This window comes from Mustela lutreola, chromosome 1, assembly GCF_030435805.1.
Source record: "Mustela lutreola isolate mMusLut2 chromosome 1, mMusLut2.pri, whole genome shotgun sequence".
Taxonomy (NCBI): domain Eukaryota; kingdom Metazoa; phylum Chordata; class Mammalia; order Carnivora; family Mustelidae; genus Mustela; species Mustela lutreola.
The window spans coordinates 240,171,514-240,192,197 of NC_081290.1; the positions used below are offsets into that span (position 1 = coordinate 240,171,514).

At 42.6% G+C, this 20,684-nt stretch overlaps 1 protein-coding gene across 2 annotated transcripts in view; it reads left to right on the top strand.

Annotated features, from left to right (window-relative positions):
• Positions 1-19,457, top strand: part of SWAP70 (switching B cell complex subunit SWAP70) — a 68,414-nt gene extending 48,957 nt beyond the window's left edge. For both annotated transcript variants that reach the window (XM_059135834.1, XM_059135845.1), the window contains 9 exons: positions 1,429-1,656; positions 4,534-4,680; positions 5,797-5,905; positions 8,287-8,468; positions 12,943-13,050; positions 14,589-14,755; positions 16,733-16,931; positions 17,935-18,031; positions 18,366-19,457. In XM_059135834.1, the coding sequence (XP_058991817.1) occupies positions 1,429-1,656; positions 4,534-4,680; positions 5,797-5,905; positions 8,287-8,468; positions 12,943-13,050; positions 14,589-14,755; positions 16,733-16,931; positions 17,935-18,031; positions 18,366-18,472 (1,344 nt within the window). In that variant the 3' untranslated portion in view covers positions 18,473-19,457. The remainder of the gene's footprint in view (positions 1-1,428; positions 1,657-4,533; positions 4,681-5,796; positions 5,906-8,286; positions 8,469-12,942; positions 13,051-14,588; positions 14,756-16,732; positions 16,932-17,934; positions 18,032-18,365) is intronic.
• The last annotated feature ends 1,227 nt before the right edge of the window (positions 19,458-20,684 follow it).

The window sequence follows — 20,684 nt, forward strand, 5'->3', positions numbered from 1 at the left end:
CTACCTAACCCTTTACAGAATAAGCTTGAGACCTCTGATCTGTGTATGGTGGAGTGTAAAGTCTGAGTGGGCATGGGGGAAGACATGTTGGAGACAGATAGTAAGCCGGGGTGGGCCTGGGAGGGTCGTGCTCACCAAGGGATGCAGAAGAGCTTGGCCTTCATCTTTGAGGTGACACAGAGCCAAGACAGGATTTAAAGAGGGAGGTGACAGGCTCAGCTTGTGTTTTAGAAGAATATCTCTAACAGTATAGATGCAAGGGAGCAATGCTGGAGTCAAGGATACCAACTGGGATGCTGAACCAAGGCAGCTGGAGTAGGAAGGAATGGATTTGAGAACTGCTGGGACAACGTTTTTCATTCTCTTTTGACTGTAATCCGTAGGAAGATAAGTATTTTATTTCATGACCCTGCATACATAGACACACCACAAAGCCAAACTTACCACAAAACATTTATCTTTATTATAGGTGAACTCAAATATTTTCATTCCATTAAGGATAATGGTGGTTATTACCTAATAAGTCGATTTTATATTGGGTTATAATGTACAGTTTGAAAAACACTGATCTAGGGAAGTAAAAGCGGTAGGTTATTATCACTGATTTTTGGTATAAAGGAGTGGGGAACAAGGATTGGCATGGACGAATGATGGTGTTCCCAGCTGAAATCAATAATAGAAGGGGAAGCCATTTGGAAGGTAGAAGTGATTCATTTATTTTTGGACCTGTTGAATTCAAGAGCCCTGTAGGAAACCTAGACTTTTTGGAAGATAAGATACCAATTTTTCATTCAGTGAATATTACTGCCTCACTCTTTTATTCATCTGCTGCTACTTCAATAGCAATATTTTCTACTGTATTTCTACACAAAGGTATGCGTTTCAGGATTTCATCAGCTTTTCCAGCGTGGGCTAAAAGTTCAGCCATTGTTGCTGACATTGTCAACATTCTAATGGGAGGAAGCATTATAACTTTCAAATAATTGGTTATGTGGAAAATGTGTAAATTGAGGACTAACTTGTACATTCTACTTTGAAATGCTTATTTAATTTAGTACTTGCATATTAGTTCAGTAAAATCAGTATTCTGGTATATTGAAATACTCATCCAACAGAGAGTAATGAAATCTCATCAGTTAGTTTGTGTATGGTACTGTATGTATGCAGTTTGCGTACTGATACACTGTACTTTTAGAGGGTTATCAGTTTTTGAAACCTTTACTTGTTTCATAAGGTTAGTATAAGACCAGTGTATCCATACCTTTCCCCATGATAGTATCATGATTATTTAAAGATATGCTTTTGTAACTGGAAAAAAACATGTCCTAAGTTGACCCTATCAGTGTAAGTAACATAGATATATATCTAAGTTTTAAGAAGTTTTTTTTTAAACTAGGAATTAATACTTTTACATTTTTCTTTGTACAGATTGAATACCTACTTAAGAAACTTACAGAAGCTATGGGAGGAGGTTGGCAGCAAGAACAATTTGAACATTATAAAATCAACTTTGATGACAGTAAAGATGGCCTTTCTGTGTGGGAACTGATTGAGCTTATTGGAAATGGACAGTTCAGCAAAGGCATGGACCGGCAGACAGTGTCCATGGCGATTAATGAAGTCTTTAATGAGCTTATATTAGATGTGTTGAAACAGGTAAGAGTCCTGTCTCCTTACCTTTAGAATGTATGTTTGAAATAAGATATTTTCATTGAGTACAAGTCATTTATACTTTTACACTGATTAGAACAGGAATAAAGTTTCTTATTTTCCTAGTCTTATATAAGGCTTTAATTAAAAAAAATTACTGATATAATTTTAAAGTATACTTAAGCATTTAAGTGAACACATTTCTTACTATTTTTGAAGTACTTTAATGTTATGTGTACAGCCATATTTGTTGATCTGAAAGATCCTTATGGCATATTGTTCAGAGAAAAAATCAGGTTGTTGAACAGGAAGTATCTTACAACCCCTTGGATGGTCACCAAAATGTTAAAAGTGATCTGGATTGTGGGATTTCTGTAAATTTTATTTTCTTCTTTATTCCTTACTTGTTATTGAACTTACTACTTTATATGAGTCTATACATGAATGTATGTATATGATTATATATATATATAGAGAGAGAGATATATATATTTTTAAAGATTTTATTTATTTATTTGATAGAGATCACAAGTAGACAGAGAGGCAGGCAGAGAGGTGGGGGAGCAGGCTCCCTGCTGAGCAGAGAGCCTGCTGCAGGGCTTGATCCCAGGATCCTGAGATCATGACCTGAGCCGAAGGCAGAGGGTTAACCCAATGAGCCCCCAGGTGCCCCTGATTGTGTATTTTTTTTTTTTTAAGATTTTATTTATTTATTTGACAGAGAGAGATCACAAGCAGGCAGAGAGGCAGGCAGAGAGAGAGAGGAGGAAGCAGTCTCCCCACTGAGCAGAGAGCCCTATGTGGGGGGCTCGATTCCAGGACCCTGGGATCATGACCTGAGCTGAAGGCAGAGGCTTAACCCACTGAGCCACCCAGGCGCCCCCCTGATTGTGTATTTTATAAAATCGGAAAAATACCCTTATTTTGGAGAGAAATACCTTTATATAGCAAAACTGCATTTATTTTATAGATTATGACCTGCATAGCATCTGATACACATATGGGAAGCTTAATGTTTAATAGAATTTATATAATTATATATATTTTTAGTGGCTTTTTCAGATTTCTTAATTATTATTATTATTTTTTAAAAAGATTTTATTTATTTATTTGGCAGAGAAAAATCACAAGTAGACGGAGAGGCAGGCAGAGAGAGAGAGAGGGAAGCAGGCTCTCTGCCGAGCAGAGAGCCCAATGCGGGACCCGATCCCAGGACCCTGAGATCATGACCTGAGCCGAAGGCAGCGGCTTAAACCACTGAGCCACCCAGGCGCCCCCAGATTTCTTAATTATTATACTGAATAATAACTCCAAGTTGGGATTTCCTTACCTTGGTCTTTTATTTATTCAGCAGGTGATATTGTTGTCTTTGCTCTTTTTCCCTAATTGATTCCCATCAATAAACATTAATTGAGGTTTCATTTGTCTAGGTTTTTAGTGCTAAAAAGAAGTGTGAGACATGGTCTCTGTCCAAAGAGTTCTAGGCCTACCAGGATGGCAGGATAATCAGACTACAGGTGAATTTCAGTATGAGATAGCTTTTACTTAAATGTCTAAGGATTAAGAAACTGAACAAGTATATGATTAGAACTTGGCATAATAATCAAATGATACAGCAAGGTAATAAATATTTAATGATAACATATAGTCTGCTATAGGCCATCAGCCCTTGTACATTTAATACTTAAATGTTAGCTGTTCTTGGGGCTCCTGAGTGGCTCAGTCAGTTAAGTGTTTCGCTCTTGGTTTTGGCTCAGGTCATGATCTTGAGGTGGTGAGATTGAGCCTTACACTAGGCTCTGTGCTCCATGGGAGTCTGCTTGGGATTCTCTCTCCCTCTGCCCGCCCCCTTGAGCACATGAGCACTTTCTCAAATAAATAAATAAATCTTTAAAAAAAGAAAAAAAGGTCAGCTATTCTCAAACAACCCCGAAGGGCTTGGCCTGTAATAATGTGTCATTTTGTTTAAGTAAAAATATGAATTATGCACCTTCATGACTACTATCTGGGAAGGAAGTATAGGCCTAGACGAAGTGTGAGTGTAGAAGCTACATTTTGAAGCCAGAATCCTAACTGCTCATTCCTTTTCTGTTCATCTGGAGCAGAGTTCTTCCTCCAGAGTAGTGAGAGAGGGAGGTCGGTAGAAGGCTAGGTTGGTGCCTTTGGTTGAAATATATATTTGGCCAAGTTTACCCTTTTCATTAATTGAGATTTTAATTTACTGAGAATCACTATAAAAAAGTTTATATATAATTTTTTATTATCCAGGGGCACCTGGATGGCTTAGTTAGTTAAGCATCCAACTCTTGATTTTGGCTCAGATCATGATCTCAGGGTCATGAGATTGAGTCCCATGTCAGGCTCCATAGTGGGTGTGGAGCCTGCTTAAGATTATCTCTCCCTGTCTTTAAAAAAAAGAATTAAGGGGTGCCTGGGTGGCTCAGTGGGTTAAGCTGCTGCCTTCGGCTCAGGTCGTGATCTCAGGGTCCTGGGATCGAGTCCCGCATCAGCCTCTCTGCTCAGCAGGGAGCCTGCTTCGCGCTCTCTCTCTCTCTCTCTGCCTGCCTCTCTGTCTACTTGTGATCTCCGTCTGTCAAATAAATAAAATCTTAAAAAAAAAAAAAAGAATTTAAAAAATGACAATGCTTTTAGCACCGGGAGTTCTAAGGCTATAAGCACTGGGAGATGGGGTGTGGGGCGGACTGTTGTCTCTGCATGTCCAGAATTCTGTGTAAACTTCCATATGCATGTATTTGACTGGATTTAGTGCCCTCGGCCTTCATAGATCCTTAGTGGGTTCAGATCCACAAAGGTCAAGAACCACTGATATTGTCTCCAATAGATAAAAGGCCAGGCATTTATACCAGATTTAATCCTTCGTAGGGTTACATGATGAAAAAAGGCCATAAACGGAAAAACTGGACTGAACGCTGGTTTGTACTAAAACCCAACATAATTTCTTACTATGTGAGTGAGGATCTGAAAGATAAGAAAGGAGACATTCTCTTGGATGAAAATTGCTGTGTGGAGGTAAGAGTCTCTTGTTACCTCTTTCTGATGCTGCCCCCTGCTGCTGAAGTCTTTTATCTTGCTTCTAGATTATAGAACCTTAAAATAATCTTAAAATTAATACTTAGAAAATAGTATAGGCAGTTGCAGATTTTCTGAACCAAAACCAAGATAAACTGACAAAAATTTTTTGTGATGTGAATTTATTTTTTGTCTCATGAATAAAGTATGGGGATTACGTCAGATTTATTTGAACACTAAGGAAATATTTATTGAATAAAATGGAGTTATAAAAAAGAAAACACAAAAATATTCAGTAAGACAGTGTTTGAAATCACGAATATATGAGGCAATCTGGGCCATTTTGAGTACAGTAAGTAAAATTAAAGAAAATACAAGCATTCTCTTTGAATATTTTAGGTGACTTTCAGTCAGGATACCTTATTCATTGCTGTTAATTCTGTAAAGAAGTGAAGCCTTGAAGAAACATAAATTTTGAGTTTTAATTTATATCTGAACTATCATCACATCTGTATTTGATGAAGAACATTTAAATTACCTAAAATCTTGCTCATAAATGACAGTGTATTTTGATGGATGAAATAGTGTAGCTATATTAATACCCCAGGGTGTACACTGTCCACGAAGGGGTCTTCTTAGATTTGGCTAAACATGGAGACTCACAAGATTTACCATAGGCCATACCAGTCTGCTTACGGATATAGAACAGGAGCTACAGCTTGCTCTTAATAACAGCTCAAGTGCAAAGAGAATGGATCTGCATCAGGCGGACATGGGAATCACCCTGGCTTAGTAGTCTAGTAGTGCACTGGGTCAGTACCTGTTGTAACAATGTGGATATACCTTCCAGGGTTCCTGTAAGGGGTGTGCTCACATGCAAGAGTTCCTGTGCTCGGGAGAGCCAAAGCAGGTGTTGGGTGGTTCTCGCAGTCCACATGAAGTATCCTAATCAGGGGTCATTGTTACCATAGGTAATGTTGCCTAGAGAGTAGCATTTTGTAAATCAGAAATATGCTCTTGATGTTGAATTTCAGCTGGATTTGTATAAATAATTGAGATTAAATTTAAATGCTTAAAAATAAAATTAAAAAAAACTGATTTTGCTTTCTGTGTTAGTCCTTGCCTGACAAAGATGGGAAGAAATGTCTTTTTCTCATAAAATGTTTTGATAAGACCTTTGAAATCAGTGCCTCAGATAAGAAGAAGAAACAGGAGTGGATTCAAGGTAAGACAGTTTTTATTATTTGTCAAGATATAATTTGAGAGCTCTGACTTTGTATTTTAATCTCATTAAAGATGCTAAAGGCATTGTTCTCTTTTTTGCCTGCAGCATAGTAGCTGAAAGAAAAACAAATTGAGAAGAGTTCCCGAAGTTTTCATCAGTTTCATTTGCATAATAAGATTATGGGAAAATTATAGACTGGGTATTTTAGGTTTTATTAACTTTTATTGTTTAAAGAGAATGGAACTTCTACTTTTAAGAACTAGAAGGATTTTTAAGTGACCATCTTGAATTTTTAATAAACAGAAAACAAAAGAGGAATAATGCAATCACTTTAGAATATTTCCAGTAATTTTTAAGATCTGTTATTTAAAAAAAAGATCTGTTATTTTCATAAGAAATCACTAGTTTTAAATAATTATTTTAAGAACACAAACTTTTGATTTAATAACTTATAAAGTATTCTAAAATTAGTAAAGAATGAAACACTACATATGAGATTTTCTTTTTTAGTCATGAAAGGAGCTTCTGAATATGATATTCTTGGACATAAGTACAATTATACTGAAAATTTTGGTCATTTTGATGTGGCTTAAGATTTTGAGGCAAGTGCACCTAGGTTTAAATCCTCTTTCCTAGGTCACTTGAATTATGAATTTTGTAGCTGTTTTTCCTTTTCCATAGAATGGGGATAATAATAGTACCAACATCTTGGGGCAGCTGGGTGGCTCAGTTGGTTAAGCATCTGTCTTTGGCTCAGGTCATGATCTCCGGGTCCTGGGATTGAGTCCCGCATCAGGCTCCTTGCTCAGTGGGGAGCCTGCTTCCCCCTCTCCTCCCTGCTCATGCTCTCACTACCTCTCTCTCAAATGAATGAATCTTTCTTTTTTTAACTGATAGAAGTCTTCTTTGTTGTTTCAAGTGAAGTTATACATAATTTTTAAAAATTTTTATTTTTTAATTTCTTTTCAATGTTCCAGAATTCATTGTTTATGCACCACACCCTGTGCTCCATGCAGTACATGCCCTCCACAATACCCACCACCAGGCCCACGCAACGCCTCACCCCCCTCCCCTCCTAATCCCTTAGTTCCTCAGAGTCCATAGTCTCTTGTGGTTCGTCTGAATAAATAAAATCTTTTAAAAAAATAGTACCTACCTCTTAAGGTTTTTGTGAGGGTTAACAGATAATGAAGATACACTTGCACATTTAAAAAATGGCACATCATTGCAGAAATGTGGTAGATTGTAGATAACCTAAATGTCCATTAATTGCAAAATGGTTGAATAAATGATAGAAGAAACAGTTCTGTACAGTATGTATAATGTTTTATTTATTTGTTTTACTTATTTTAAAAGATTTTATTAGAGAGAGAGAGAGAGAGAGAGAGAGTGTGTGTGTGTGTGTGTGTGTGTGTGTGAATGAGAGAGAGCATGAGCAGGGGGAGGGGGAGAGGGAGAGAGAGAGAAGAAAACTCCCCGCTGAATAGGGAACCTGATGTCAATCCCAGACGTTGGGCTCATGACTCCAGCCGAAGGCAGACACTCAACCGACTGAGCTACCCAGGTGCCCAGTATAATGCTTTATACAGAAAGCTATCTAAGATAAATTAAGTGAAAATAACCAAGGCTCAGAAGAGTGTATTATGTCAAAAGAAGATGGAGGATGCATATGCATATTTATTTGTATATGTTTAAAATATCTCTAGAAAAGATGCACAAGAAACTGTTAACATTAGTTGGTAATGGAGAGGGGAAGCCAGAACTTGGGATAGGAGCAGGAGGGAGACTTTTCCTGTATGACTTTCCATGCTTTTGAATTTGAACAATGTGAAAGTAATAGCTGTTCAAAAAATTAATTAAAACAATCAGGAAAATACATAAAAATGAGATGATGCATGTAAAGATACACATACAGCAAGTATTCAATAAATGCTAGCTACTCTTACCATCTCAGGAAGGGAGTGTATAAGGATATGGTTTCATAAGGCATAGATAAGGGCAGACTGAACCCAGCATGTAGCAAATCAAATATCAGGAAGTTTGAATCTCAGCTCTTACTACTTCTTGTTCTTATTTGGCCTTTTTAGAAATACAGAGAAGGGAATTGAAAGTGTTGTAAGTTCTTCAATTGTGTGCACTATTCCCGTGTCAAGTATCTGTTTAAGAATAGATACGCAGTTATGGAATTTTGGAGCTAGAAGGGACTCTGGAGATCACATCTTTCATTTCAGAGATGAGGAGACCGATGCTGCAGGTTATGACTCAGTGGCAGAAGCAGAATGTCCACTGGGCCTCTGGTTTTCTTCCCACTATGCCATCCGCATTTTAGGCTTATGAAGAATAAACAGTTCATCCCTTTTTCTGTCCTACACCTTTTACAGCCATTCATTCTACTATCCATCTGTTGAAGTTGGGCAGTCCCCCACCACATAAAGAAGCCCGCCAGCGTCGGAAAGAACTGCGGAAGAAGCTGCTGGCTGAGCAGGAGGAGCTGGAGCGACAGATGAAGGAGCTCCAGGCTGCCAACGAAAACAAGCAGCAGGAGCTGGAGACCGTGAGGAAGGTGGGTGTGGACACCGGGCTGGGGGGGCTCTCCCTTCCCTTGTAGGGGCCACATCTACCTTCCTGACAAGCTTTGGGTCTACCAAGACCAGGTGCGTGCAGTTTTAGACAGCTTCTTTGGTAAATTATTTTCTCAGGAAGTGTATCTAGATTGCTGAGTGAGACATCCTGGTTTTCTCAGCCTTGAAAATATGAGGGCCTCAGGTCAGCAAGCCATTTCATTGACCGGACAAGAACATGTATAAGAATAGTGAGCACAGTTGAATTTTGTCAGAGAAAGATGAGAAATTTTATTTCCTCGATGTCAAGGTCACTTTTGGTGACCTGGGCGTGATGTGTTGCTTTTTTAGTGCCCCCCCGCTAGCTTTACTTATGAATACTCTTAGTATAGAACTGTGGGTCTCACTTACCTTTTGGAATCAAAGATACAGTCTGGGTCAATTTCTCCTTCCATCTCTGGGCTAGGAGATCAAGTACTATTGATTGTATAGGATAATTGACATTCATTGGAAAACCTTGTTGCTCAGGTGTATCATAGTTCTGGAGGTGACGGTCCTCATTGTATGGACACTCTCCTTGTTTCTGCCTTGAATCAGTGAGCACCTGCTGTCTACAAGATCAAAGACCCTTTTGTGTCTCCTATCTCTTTTGTAGCACCTTTGCTGTGGAGTATGGGAGATACTCACAATATAAGCCCCCACATTCCTGGTGGGGTTCTTCCTTTCTAGTCCATGGAGATGCCACACTTTGTGCTGACATCCTCTGAGTAGATTCACAAAGAATTTTCTAGTACTTTTGTAACCTTAGGAATTAATGTGGGTGTACGAAGCTAGAAAGTTGCTCCTATCCATCATACCTTTCTTTTAAAATTTTTTTTTAAGTTTTATTTATTTATTTGACAGGCAGAAATCACAAGTAGATGGAGAAGCAGGCAGAGAGAGAGTGGGGGAGGGGAGGCAGGCTCCCCGCTGAGCGGAAAGCCCGATGTGGGGCTCGATCCCAGGACCCTGAGATCATGACCTGAGCTGAAGGCAGAGGCTTAACCCACTGAGCCACCCAGGCGCCCCTCTTTTTAAATTTTTAATTTAAATCCAATTTAGTTAACATATAGTATATTATTAGTGATTCATCAGTTGCATACAACACCCAGTGCTCATTATATCATGTGCCCTCCTTAATGCCCATCACAGTTACCCCATCCCCACTCACCTCCCCTCCAGTAACCCTGTTTGTTTCCTGTAGTTAAGAGTCTCTTATGATTTGCTCTTTGTTTTCATCTATTTTATTTTTCCTTCTCTTCCTCTATGTTCATCTGTTTTGTTTCTTAAATTCCATGTACGAGTGAAATCATATGGTATTTGTCCTTCTCTGACTTATTTTGCGTAGCATAATACCTTCTGGTTCCATCCATGTTGTTGCAAATGACAAGATTTCATTCTTTTTGATTGTCGAGTATATATATGCCACATCTTTATCCATTCATCTGTTGATGGACATCTGGGCTCTTTCCATATTTTAGCTATTGTGGACATTGCTGCTATAAACTTTGGGGTGCAGAATCACTATGTTTGCATCCTTTGCTGGGTCATAGGGTAGCCCTACTTTTAACTTTTTGAGGACTCTTCATACTGTTTTCCAGAGAGCTTACCTACTTTCTTTCTTCTTTTTTTTTTTTTTAAGACTTTATTTATTTATTTGAGAGAGAGATAGCACGAGCAGGATGAAGGGCAGAGGGAGAAGCGGACTCCCTGCTGAGCAGGGAACCCAATGTGGGGCTCTGTCCCAGGACTTCAGGATCATAACCCAAGCCGAAGGCAGGCGCTTAACAGCTGAGCCACCCAGGTGCCCCGACATGCCTACTTTCTAAAAGCAGCTTCTTAGGTCTTGTTGCTCTTCCTCCTGAATCACTCTTGCATCTTGCCTTTCTGCTGTAATATGTTTTCTTTAAAAACTCCCGTAAGTTTTTAAAACATCCCACTAGGATGAGCACCTGTAGTATGTGATCACTGCTTCCATCATCCACTGTACATATGGCAGTAGTGGATGTTAGCAGAGTGGGGTGGAAATCTGGGCTGGTTGTCCTTCTTTCATAATTTTTTAAAAATTATGCAATAGGTCCTACAGAAGAGAGTACGAAAGAGTGTGTCCGAAAGCATCACAAAGTGAATACCCCTGAAACTATTACCCAAGTAGGATAGAGTATTGCCAAAATTTGAAAGTTCCAGTGTCCTTTTTTTTTTTTTTTAAAGATTTTATTTATTTATTTGACAGAGATCACAAGTAGGCAGAGAGGCAGGCAGAGAGAGAGAGGAGGAAGCAGGCTCTCCTGTTACCCAAGTTAGGATAGAGTATTGCCAAAATTTGAAAGTTCTGGTGTCCTTTTTTCTTTCGTTTTAATTTTTTGGCAGTTTACAAACAGTAAGATTCATGGTTTATATATAGTTGTGTGAGTTTTTACATGTGTCTAGATTCTTGTAACCAGCACAGACAGAATGCAGAACAATTCTACTGCCCCACAGAATTTCCTCACACTGCCCGCTGTACTCAGACTGTCCACAAATTCCTAACCCCCGCAACCGCTCATCTTTTCTCTGTTCCTGTATTTTTGCCTTTTCCAAATTGTGATATAAATGGAACTGCTCAGTATGTAAGTTTTCAAGACTGTGTTCTTTGACTTGGCATCATGCATTTGAGATTCACCCATCTGGCATCTTTTTGAACCTTTAGACTCTTTTAAACTCTGTCTCCCATGAGGATGTAGGTGCCCTGCTCTGCTTTATGTGAATGTATGCCCAGAGCTGGCAAGGCCTAGGCCAAACTAGACAGCTCTCCTCCTACCTCGATTTACAGAATTATTTAAGAAACTGATTTGGGATTTGTTAAGTGTTGAGAAGTTATTATAGATCCCTTAATAATCTTTAGTTTTCCTTTTCTCACAAAGAAATAAAATTCATCAAGTTTTCGTTGAAACATATTTAGGGAAAAAACTGCTTAGATGAATATTTTAATCACCTGGAATTCATAATGTTTGTGGGTTTTGTAAGACTTGATTGGCTTCACTTAATTTGGAAGAAAGAACAAGAAATCATGTAGTTTTTGTAAATTAATACATTTCTTTAAGGGGGCTGCCCACTTTTTTTTGTTTGTTTTTGAAAAAGCGCTTTATTTTTGTAGGGCACTTTTAGATTCACAATAAAATTTGAAAGGAAGATACAGAGATTTCCCATGTCCCTCCGGTGTCAACACACGCACAGCCTCTCCCGTTCCAGAGTGGTACATTGGTTAAAATTGATGAATCTGCACTGATACTCATAGCACCCAAAGTCCGTAGTTTCTCTTAATGTTCATGCTGGTGTTCTGCATTCTGCGGGTTTGGACAAATGTATAATGCCATGTATTTACCATTACAGTATCATTCAGGCTTATTTTCCCTTCCCTAAAAATCCTCTGTGCTCTCCCTGTTCATCCCGCTCCTCTGCCAAATAACTTTTATTTCTACGTGGTTTCTTTAGAAAATACATAATCTTTTGTATAGATAATATAATCATAGGGTTCAAAAATTTAAATTATACAAAAGAATAAATCCCACTTGATCATGGTATATGATCCTTTGAATGTATTGTTGAATTTGGTTTGCTAATATTTTATTGAGGATTTTTGCATCTGTGTTCATCAGGGATACTAACCCCTGATTTTCTTTTCTTGCTTTTGATATAAGGGTAACACTGGCCTCATAAAATGAGTTTGGAGGGAAAGTTTGAGAAGAATAGACATTACTTCTTCTTTGGATGTGTGGTAGAATTCACTAGTGAAACTGTCTGGTCCTGGGACAGCTTGTTTTTTTGGGGAGGTTTCTGATCACTGATTGAATCTCCTTCTAGTAATCAAATTGGTTGTATGTTTTTAGGAATCTGTAAATTTCTTCTGGGTTGTCTGATTTGTTAGTGTATAATTATTCCTAATCTCTTATGATCCTTTGTAGTTTGTGGTATCCTCTTTTTTCCTTGGTGAGTCTAACTAAAGACTTGTCAATTTGTTTATCTTTTCTAAGAACAAGCTTAGTTTCACTGATCTTCTCTTATCTTTCTGGTCTCTTTTATTTATTTCTGCTCTAGTCCTTGTTACTTTCCTTCTAACTAACTTTGGGCTTCATTTTTTTCTTTTTCTGGTTCCTTGAAGTGTAAAGTTAGGTCTTTTGAGACTTTGCTTTTAAGATTTATTCATTTATTAGTGAGAGAGAATGTGCAAGAGTGAGCAGCGGGGAGGGAGAGAGGGAGCGGGGAGAGAGAATCCCAAGCGGACTGTGCCGAGTAGAGCCCAATGTGGGGCTTTATCCCATGACCCTGATAATATGACCTGAGCTGAAGTCAGATGCTTAACCGACTGAGCCACCCACGTGCCACCATTTTTCTTTCCTAATGCACCTCCACTCTAATATTTATTGCTTTTCTGGGGGTGGGTTTTTGATTGGGTAGAAACTGGAAGAAGCAGCATCTCGTGCAGCAGAAGAAGAAAAGAAACGTCTTCAGACTCAAGTGGAACTACAGGCCAGGTTCAGCACAGAGCTGGAGCGAGAGAAGCTTGTGAGTGCCACACAGCTGGGAACCTGGGACCTGCTGCCTTCGCTCACAGAGCCAGTTTGGGTGAAGGGGGAGGGACCAAGGCCTGGGAGGCTGGAGGGAGGCCAGCTTGTCAGCTGGGCTATGCTTCTGACCTGCAGGGGGCTCTAGGGAAGTTCTGTGTTTCTTCATTCGGTATGGGCTTATTGAGCACCTATGTGCCAGCCACCAGGCCAAGGATATAAAGGTAAAAGATGTAAGCCTTGCTTTTAGTACCCCAGAATAGAAATTCATGGAATGGGGTGATAAGTACTGTGGTTAGGGTGACTGTATGTCTTGGTTTGCTGGGCTAGTCCTTGCCATCCTGATATAATTATTAACAGCATTCTTTTTCCTTCTCAAAGAGTCCTGGCTTGGAAAATAAGTAGCTATGGAAAAAGTAAGCACGGGTTCCATGACATTCCTCTTCTGTCATGAGCAAAGTGGGAGGTTCTGAAATCATGAGAACATATGAATTCTGGTCTGCTTCCCTTAGCAGCTCTGATTCATCCCCCAAGACACCCAAGAGCCAGGCTGCTGGAGGTGATTAGCTAGTTCATTGGAACACAGGTCTTACGTGGAGTTGTAATGTATGGGAGAGTACTGAGCCCAGTGCCCATCAAATAGATGCTGGTGACATTTATTAAGTTTTTGTTGCTTGGAGTTGAGATAGATATATTCATGTTAGGAGAGAAAAGTTCATAGGCAAGCAGCTGTTGGGGGAAGGAGCGCTGTACTCACAGCCAGAAGAGCTGGGTTCTTTCTTTTCTACTCCTGCTTTTGAGCATAAGTTTTCTCTTTACATTGGAGGTGTTGTCATGTGATCTCTCATGACTCTTAGGACAGGGAAGTGAGCAATGAGAATATTTTATAAACCACAAACACATATGCTGGTGTGCTGTTACATTGAGATATCCTTGTCTTCCAATTTTTGAGATTCAAAACTGTTTAATACAGAAAGGAGAACCCATATACTTGTTAGGGTGATAACTTGGGTGCTTGAGTCCCCCCAAGGCTGGATGTGCCCCAGGGAGGAAGAAGAGGGGCCTGGAGGCAGCCAGGTAAGAGGAGTCGCTGGCTGCTGGTCAGTCGTCCCTTTCCCCTTTAACCCTCCCTCTGGCTGTTCTAACTGGGCAGAGGTTCATTCCTTTTAGAGAAGACTATGGGTAAAGAGGTTGTGGTTGTATAATAGAAAGGACTTTAAAGAGAAATTATTCAGGGAAACGATTTTTCTTGACTTGAATCTTAAAGTGTGGAGTGGAAGGGATGGAATGTTCCCTGGGCAGAAAGACAGCATGAGGGCTGTAGCCTGTGGCCCCGACTGTGCTGCGGTCTCAGTGTTGGTATTGGCTGCGGTGTTCTCCTGGCTCCATCTTCAGTCTGGGAGTGGGGGACGGGGCCCTGCCCACCCTGCTGGGCTGCGGCAAGGGCTGGCCATCAGGAACAGCCCCTTGAGAGCAGCGGGAGACCTTCCCTGGGGATAAAGTCAGCCTGAGTGTAACATGACCCTTTTATCCCATCAGATCAGACAGCAGATGGAAGAACAAGTTGCCCAGAAGTCCTCTGAACTGGAACAGTATTTGCAGAGAGTCCGGGAGCTGGAAGACATGTATCTAAAGCTGCAGGAGGCCCTGGAGGACGAGAGACAGGCCCGGCAAGACGAGGAGACTGTGCGGAAGCTTCAGGCCAGGTGCCATTTCTGTTTGTCTCCTGTGTCTTTATGTGCTTCGCTGGGGCGAATGTTGTTTCTAGGAATGACTAACGTTCTGGTGAAGAGGGAGGAGTGTCTGCCAGACCGGAGAGACCTTGGAGGCCTGGCTGGCTGGCCAACTTGTTTACTCTTGGTCTAGGGCCCTGGAAGACCCTGGCTTCTAGGGCCCTAGACAGGCTTTCCATCTGTGTAGAGCAGGCAGGTCGCCAGGCCTGAACACAGGCATGAACCAAGGCTGAGCAGCCCAGCCACAGCACCAGCCAGGCTGGGGGGAGAGCGCTCTGAGGATGCCACTGACGTCAGCACTGGCACCATGTGTGGGTCCCTACGCCTTCTGCTGTCACTCAACACGGGATGCTCCCACCTCCAGCAAGATAAAGTCTCCACTGTCTCTGCTCTTTTGTGTGGGTTGCTTCAGAGTCCAAGTTCCAGAGTCTCGTTTCTTCCTAATGCATCTGCTTAGGCAGGCCCATCTCGGGCTTCCACTGTGCCCTGGCTGCCAAAGGGCAGGAGGGCAGGGGTCTGGCCTTGGCTTCCATAGTGGGAGATGGGCCCTGCTTCCCATCAAGATGCCCATTGTGCAGATTCCTTGGACACGTGAAGGGGATTCAGACCGGGCAGCCTGAACACCTGCAAACGTGCATCCCCTTCTATACTCTTACCACTAGGATGAAAAAATAGGCCTTTCCTGTTCCATGTTGTTTCACCAGTGCCTAGAAAAGCACACAGAAGGTGCATCATACATGCACATATTGAGTGGGTGGACAAACACTTGTCACAGCACATTTGCAGTGTTGTGTTCAGCTGTGGGTCTTACACTCCGGAAGACATCTAAGGAGGAGTGGCCGGTCCTGTGTAGAACTAGGAGCAGTGGATGGGAGAGCTATTCCTAGTCTAGGAAGAACTTTCCACGGCTGCCCATAAATAAACTTGCTGGATTCGTGAAGCAGTGGGCGGGCCATCCCTCAGACGGTTTGAGCAGAGTCGGATAAGCACCCTGCAGGGTGTCGCAGAGGAAGTTCTCACGGGGTGGGGGGGTGGGCTGCGGCTTGGGGTGGTGACATGAGGCCGTCTGGTCCGTCACTTTACTCCTCCTCGCTGGCTTTGGAAGAATATACTGATGTTTGGGCCACTGGAAGTGTGTTGGTCCTGGGCCGGCATCTAACCACACCGTCTGTACTTGGTACAGGTTTGGGCTGTACCTCAGTTTATTTAAAAGCCTCTGTAGCTCGATATTTTAGATAGGCAGCCTGTGACTCAAAGATAGCCTTTTGGAGTCACACAAACCTTGGTGAAAAATCCACTACTAGCTGTGTAATGTACTTACACCCTGACTTTTTATTGCTTCATCTGGAGGGATGACAGTACCTTGCAGAACTGATGGGTTAGCAGTCGAGAAGTCAAGGGAGTGACATACACGTAGTGATTGTTCAGCCAAGTGGGAGCTGATTTAGTCTGCCTTCTGTTGGCTCCTTCTTCCCTCACTTAATTAGTTTGTTAGCATTGTCCTTGGTTGTAGGTCTGTACGAGATGAGAAATGTTTTGCTGTTACAGCAGCCCAGGCACATTTCACAACTTGGCCCTCCCACCTGCCAGGTGAATGACGTGGTACAGGTCACTTAGCTTTTGTGCCTCACTTTCTTCATCATTGAACTATGAATGCTGAGAGCACTTAAGTTTATTGTGGGGATTCATTAGGAAAATACACTTAGTTCTTGGCCCAGTTTGTGGCACAGTAAACCTCTCATAAATGTTAATTTGTTTTCAAACAAGAGTGCAACAGAGAGGAGCAGGACAGGCGGCAAGGGTCGCCTTACCAGCTTTAGGAATGTGGGCCTCTGCTGCTCGTTTCTTCCTTGTGAAAGAAGGGGGTTGGCTGAGATGGCCTTGGGGGCTCTGGCATCTGCCGGGTGTGGGCGCCCGGGCAGGTTAGATCCTGAGCGCTCTGTGTCGCAGGTTGCTCGAGGAAGAGTCTTCCAAGAGGGCTGAACTGGAAAAGTGGCACTTGGAGCAGCAGCAGGCCATTCAGACGACTGAGGCGGAGAAGCAGGAGCTGGAGAATCAGCGCGTCATGAAAGAGCGGGCCCTGCAGGAAGCCATGGAGCAGCTGGCGCAGCTGGAGCTCGAGCGGAAGCAGGCGCTGGAGCAGTACGAGGTGATGCCTGGATTTCAGGTTTCCAAAACAAATGTTTAAGCACCCGAAACTAATCTAGTCCTCTGGCTTAACTAACTGGACTTAAAGTAAAAACTTAAACATTTAGAAAGAACAACAGTTGCTTAGCTGTAAGAAGCTGTAGTGAGAATTTTGCCTAGCTGTGAGTAGTAGTAGTTTTTATAGGTGGAGAGGGGGATCAGGTCAAGTCCAGTCAAAAGGCACACAGTAATCTGAACAGGAGAGGTCTAATATAAGCAGTTATTAGCCACAATAAGGGGATTGCCTGCTAGGAAATGAAGACTCTAAGGAGGCAGCAATGGCAGGTACAGGAAGCAGCCCATGCCTCTGTGCCTGAAGCAGGGCACCCAGAGAGGGGACCCAGCTGGAAGAGGGTCCCCCTTTGATCCTGGCCCCTTATGCCCATGACTGTGATCCCGACCTCCTTGGAGAGAGCATGGCCTTGGCCCCCTGGACGGCAAAAGAGCAATGACTGGGAGGCTGTCCTCTGGCCACTGGGGTGAGCCCCTGGGGTGCCCCCTGCCACAGTAGCTGCTGAGAAGAGCGGCAGGTTCTCAGCAACCGAGAAGGGTCCAGTAGAACCCGGAAGCAGAGGCCCTTCCTCCAGTGTCCCTTCAGTGCCCTTTACTGACCAACCTTAATGGTGCCCACTGGCAAGGAGAGTTACCTGCTGTCACACACAGGACAGGGGAGGTGGCGTTTGGAGCCAAGGAGTGGCGAGCCGTGATGCTTCCACAGGGGTCTTACCCGTTCATGTGTAGCAGTGTCAGTAGGTCCCCTAGCTGACCTCAGGCAGGTTACTCAAGCTCTCTGCATCTGGTTTCCACATCTGTAAAATGGGGGTAATAAGAGTTGCTCCTCTTGAGAGTGGCTGGGAGGATTTCCTGGAATAACCCGCAATCATAGAGTCAGCACCCAGTCATTTTTTATTTGGCTCTTGAGCTCCCGTTGTGTTTGCATCATCCAAAATCTCCTTGTGTTCCAGGGAGTTAAGAAGAAGCTGGAGATGGCAACTAGTAAGACCAAGAGCTGGAAAGACAAAGTGGCTCAGCATGAAGGATTAATTCGATTGATAGAGCCAGGTAACACACTCCTTGGAGTAATCAGATATTCTCCCAATTTTTTCCTCTCTTTTATTTGTGTGTTTGAATTGTGCTAAAAGTCTTCATTAGTCCAAATACATAGAAACCAAACTGTTTGGGGTCAATTGCTCTTGAGTAACTTGCCCTGTAATAGATAAGAAGGCCCAGGAATTCCCTTTGCATTCGTCTTCTGGTGGTTTTGGGGGGTATGACATTGATGGATATTCCTCAGAGGAGAAATAAAGGAGAAAGTGACTGTTTTCTCTGTGGGGAAATGGGTATGTTAACTGAAGGGTGTGGTACTTCCTCTATTTAAGGTGTGTTTGTCCCTTAGGTTCCAAACACCCTCACCTGATCACTAACTGGGGCCCTGCGGCTTTCACCCAGGCAGAGCTGGAAGAGAGAGAGAAGAGCTGGAAGGGGAGGAGGAGCACGGAGTGAGGGGGGCGAGGGGCCGGGCCCATCGGGGCGCAGCCCCGTGGAGCTGGAAAGCTCGATGCTAAAGACACAGGAACTGGCTTTGCCGCTTCTGATCTTCCTTCTGTGCCTCCTATCAGGTCAATATACTAAGGAAGCCATCTGATTTCTCTGCCTGAAAATCAGGGCTCACCTGAAAAGAAAAAAAATTCGACACTATCAAGCTCTTTATCTACTCTTTCCTTGAAAACTTCAGCTTCTGAAAATTCCCTTTAGCTCCCTCAGGTGCTCGTGGGAAGTGAGCCGCGCACACACCGTGCGGGGGGGCGCCGTCAGCCGCCATGGGGGACGGGGTCGCTCTCCCTCCTCTGTGGCAGCAGTTCCCTGTCTCGGAGCGCAGCCTTCTAAACCAGCCCGCTGATCTGCTGCGGGTGCCGCTGGCCAGGAGGCTTGCAACTGCTGCTCTGGCCATCTGGCAGCATGTGACCCTTATCCCTGCTCGCGGTCCCCGATGCAGTTGTGTGGGGCTTTCTACCCAATGCGTTGCCGCTGATCCACGTCCTGGCCCAGGTGGCCCCAACTCAAGGGAGCGAGTGCTTTGGCTGATAGATCCTGAGGAATGAAAGATAGCACAGAGATGAACTAAGCCCCATTGGAGTGGTGATTTGATACTAACTGAATTCTTTCTAATATTTAAAATGGTCTGGAGGGTCAACCTGCTGCCAGACCCCCTTGCTTTTTGTAGTTACTGTACAGAAAATTTCAGGAGTGTGTGAATGCTTGTTATAATCAGGCCTTTTCCTTAATAAATAGGGATATGATCATTTATAGGAATTACACATGAAGAAAGTTTTAAAAATGTATTTTTATGATGTCCTATGTTGAGAGAGAACAAATATTTATAATTTGCAAACATTCTTACCTAAATATTGTACAATGTAATATGCTGAACTTTCTTAATTTTTTGCTAATTTTCTAAGATATATTAAAAATGTTTTGTATGTTTGGGTTTTTTGTGGGTTTTTTGGTGTTTTTTTTTTGTGTGTGTTTTTTTAGTAAAATGGACTTAGAAAATTAAAAACACAAGAACAGCATGCATTTTAAACTGCCTGATTTACTAGAACAGGGTGAGGTTTTGTGGCTATCTGTATATTTTCACATAATGAGATGGACTTGAGTTGAGGGATACTCCCTGAAAACCCTGAGTTTGGAGCTTGGACCTCCAGATGAGTGCGGTCACAAGGTGAACTAAGTCTTCATGTTTGGTGTTTGAGTTACTCCTGTGGGAAACCATGGCAGATGTGTGCGCTCACAAACGGGAACTTTTAAGATATCTCCCTCATTGTTGCTCTTACCTCCAAATCCGCTTAACCTCTGCTTTCCTGAATTTTCTTTTTATGACTTTTGGTTTTTCTTTCAGTTTTACCAGAGTAAATAGTGTGTTTTTTGTTTTGGTCTCACATGGTTGCCAAGACTGAAATGCCTACTGTGGGCTAAGCCAGCCCACTCACTCAGGCCAGCTTGATTGTGTCTTGGAAAGCTGATCTTTCCCTTCTAGAAGGAGAGAACACACTCGCTAATGTTTTCTTAAACATCTTTCTCTACTGTAGTGGTTCTCAACAGGGGACACTTTTGCGCCCCTCTCCCCCAGGGGATATTTGGCAATGTGTGGGGACATTTGCGGTTGTCTCAACTGGTACTGTTACTGGCAGTCTAGGTGGGTAGAGGCCAGAGATGCTGCCGAACTTCCTACAATCATGGGACACTTCCCTGTAGCCAAGAGTCCTCTGGCCTGAGCTGTCGATGGTGCCAAGATTGAGAAGACCTGCTCTACAGAAAGGCAAGTTCTAGTGCCCAGAACACAGTCAGGGTTTTCCCTCAAAGAGTCCCAGGAGTAGGGGTGCCTGGGTGGCTCACTCATTAAGCGTCTGCCTTCGGCTCAGGCCATGATCCCAGGGTCCTGGGATGGAGCCCCACATCGGGCTTCCTGCTCAGTGGAGAACCTGCTTCTCCCTCTCCCACTCTCCCTGCTTGTGCTCACTCTCTCAATGTGTCTGTCAAATAAATAAATAAAATCTTAAAAAAAAAAAAAAAAGGAGTCCCAGGAGTTGTCCTGGAGAGAGGCTGCCTGCTCTGGTAGCTGGCAGAGAGCCGAGGGCAGGAGGCCTGGCACAGCCGGCGTGGGGTGCTATGCTTCAGAAACTCTCATTGTTTTGCCTTTTTTTTTTTTTTTTTT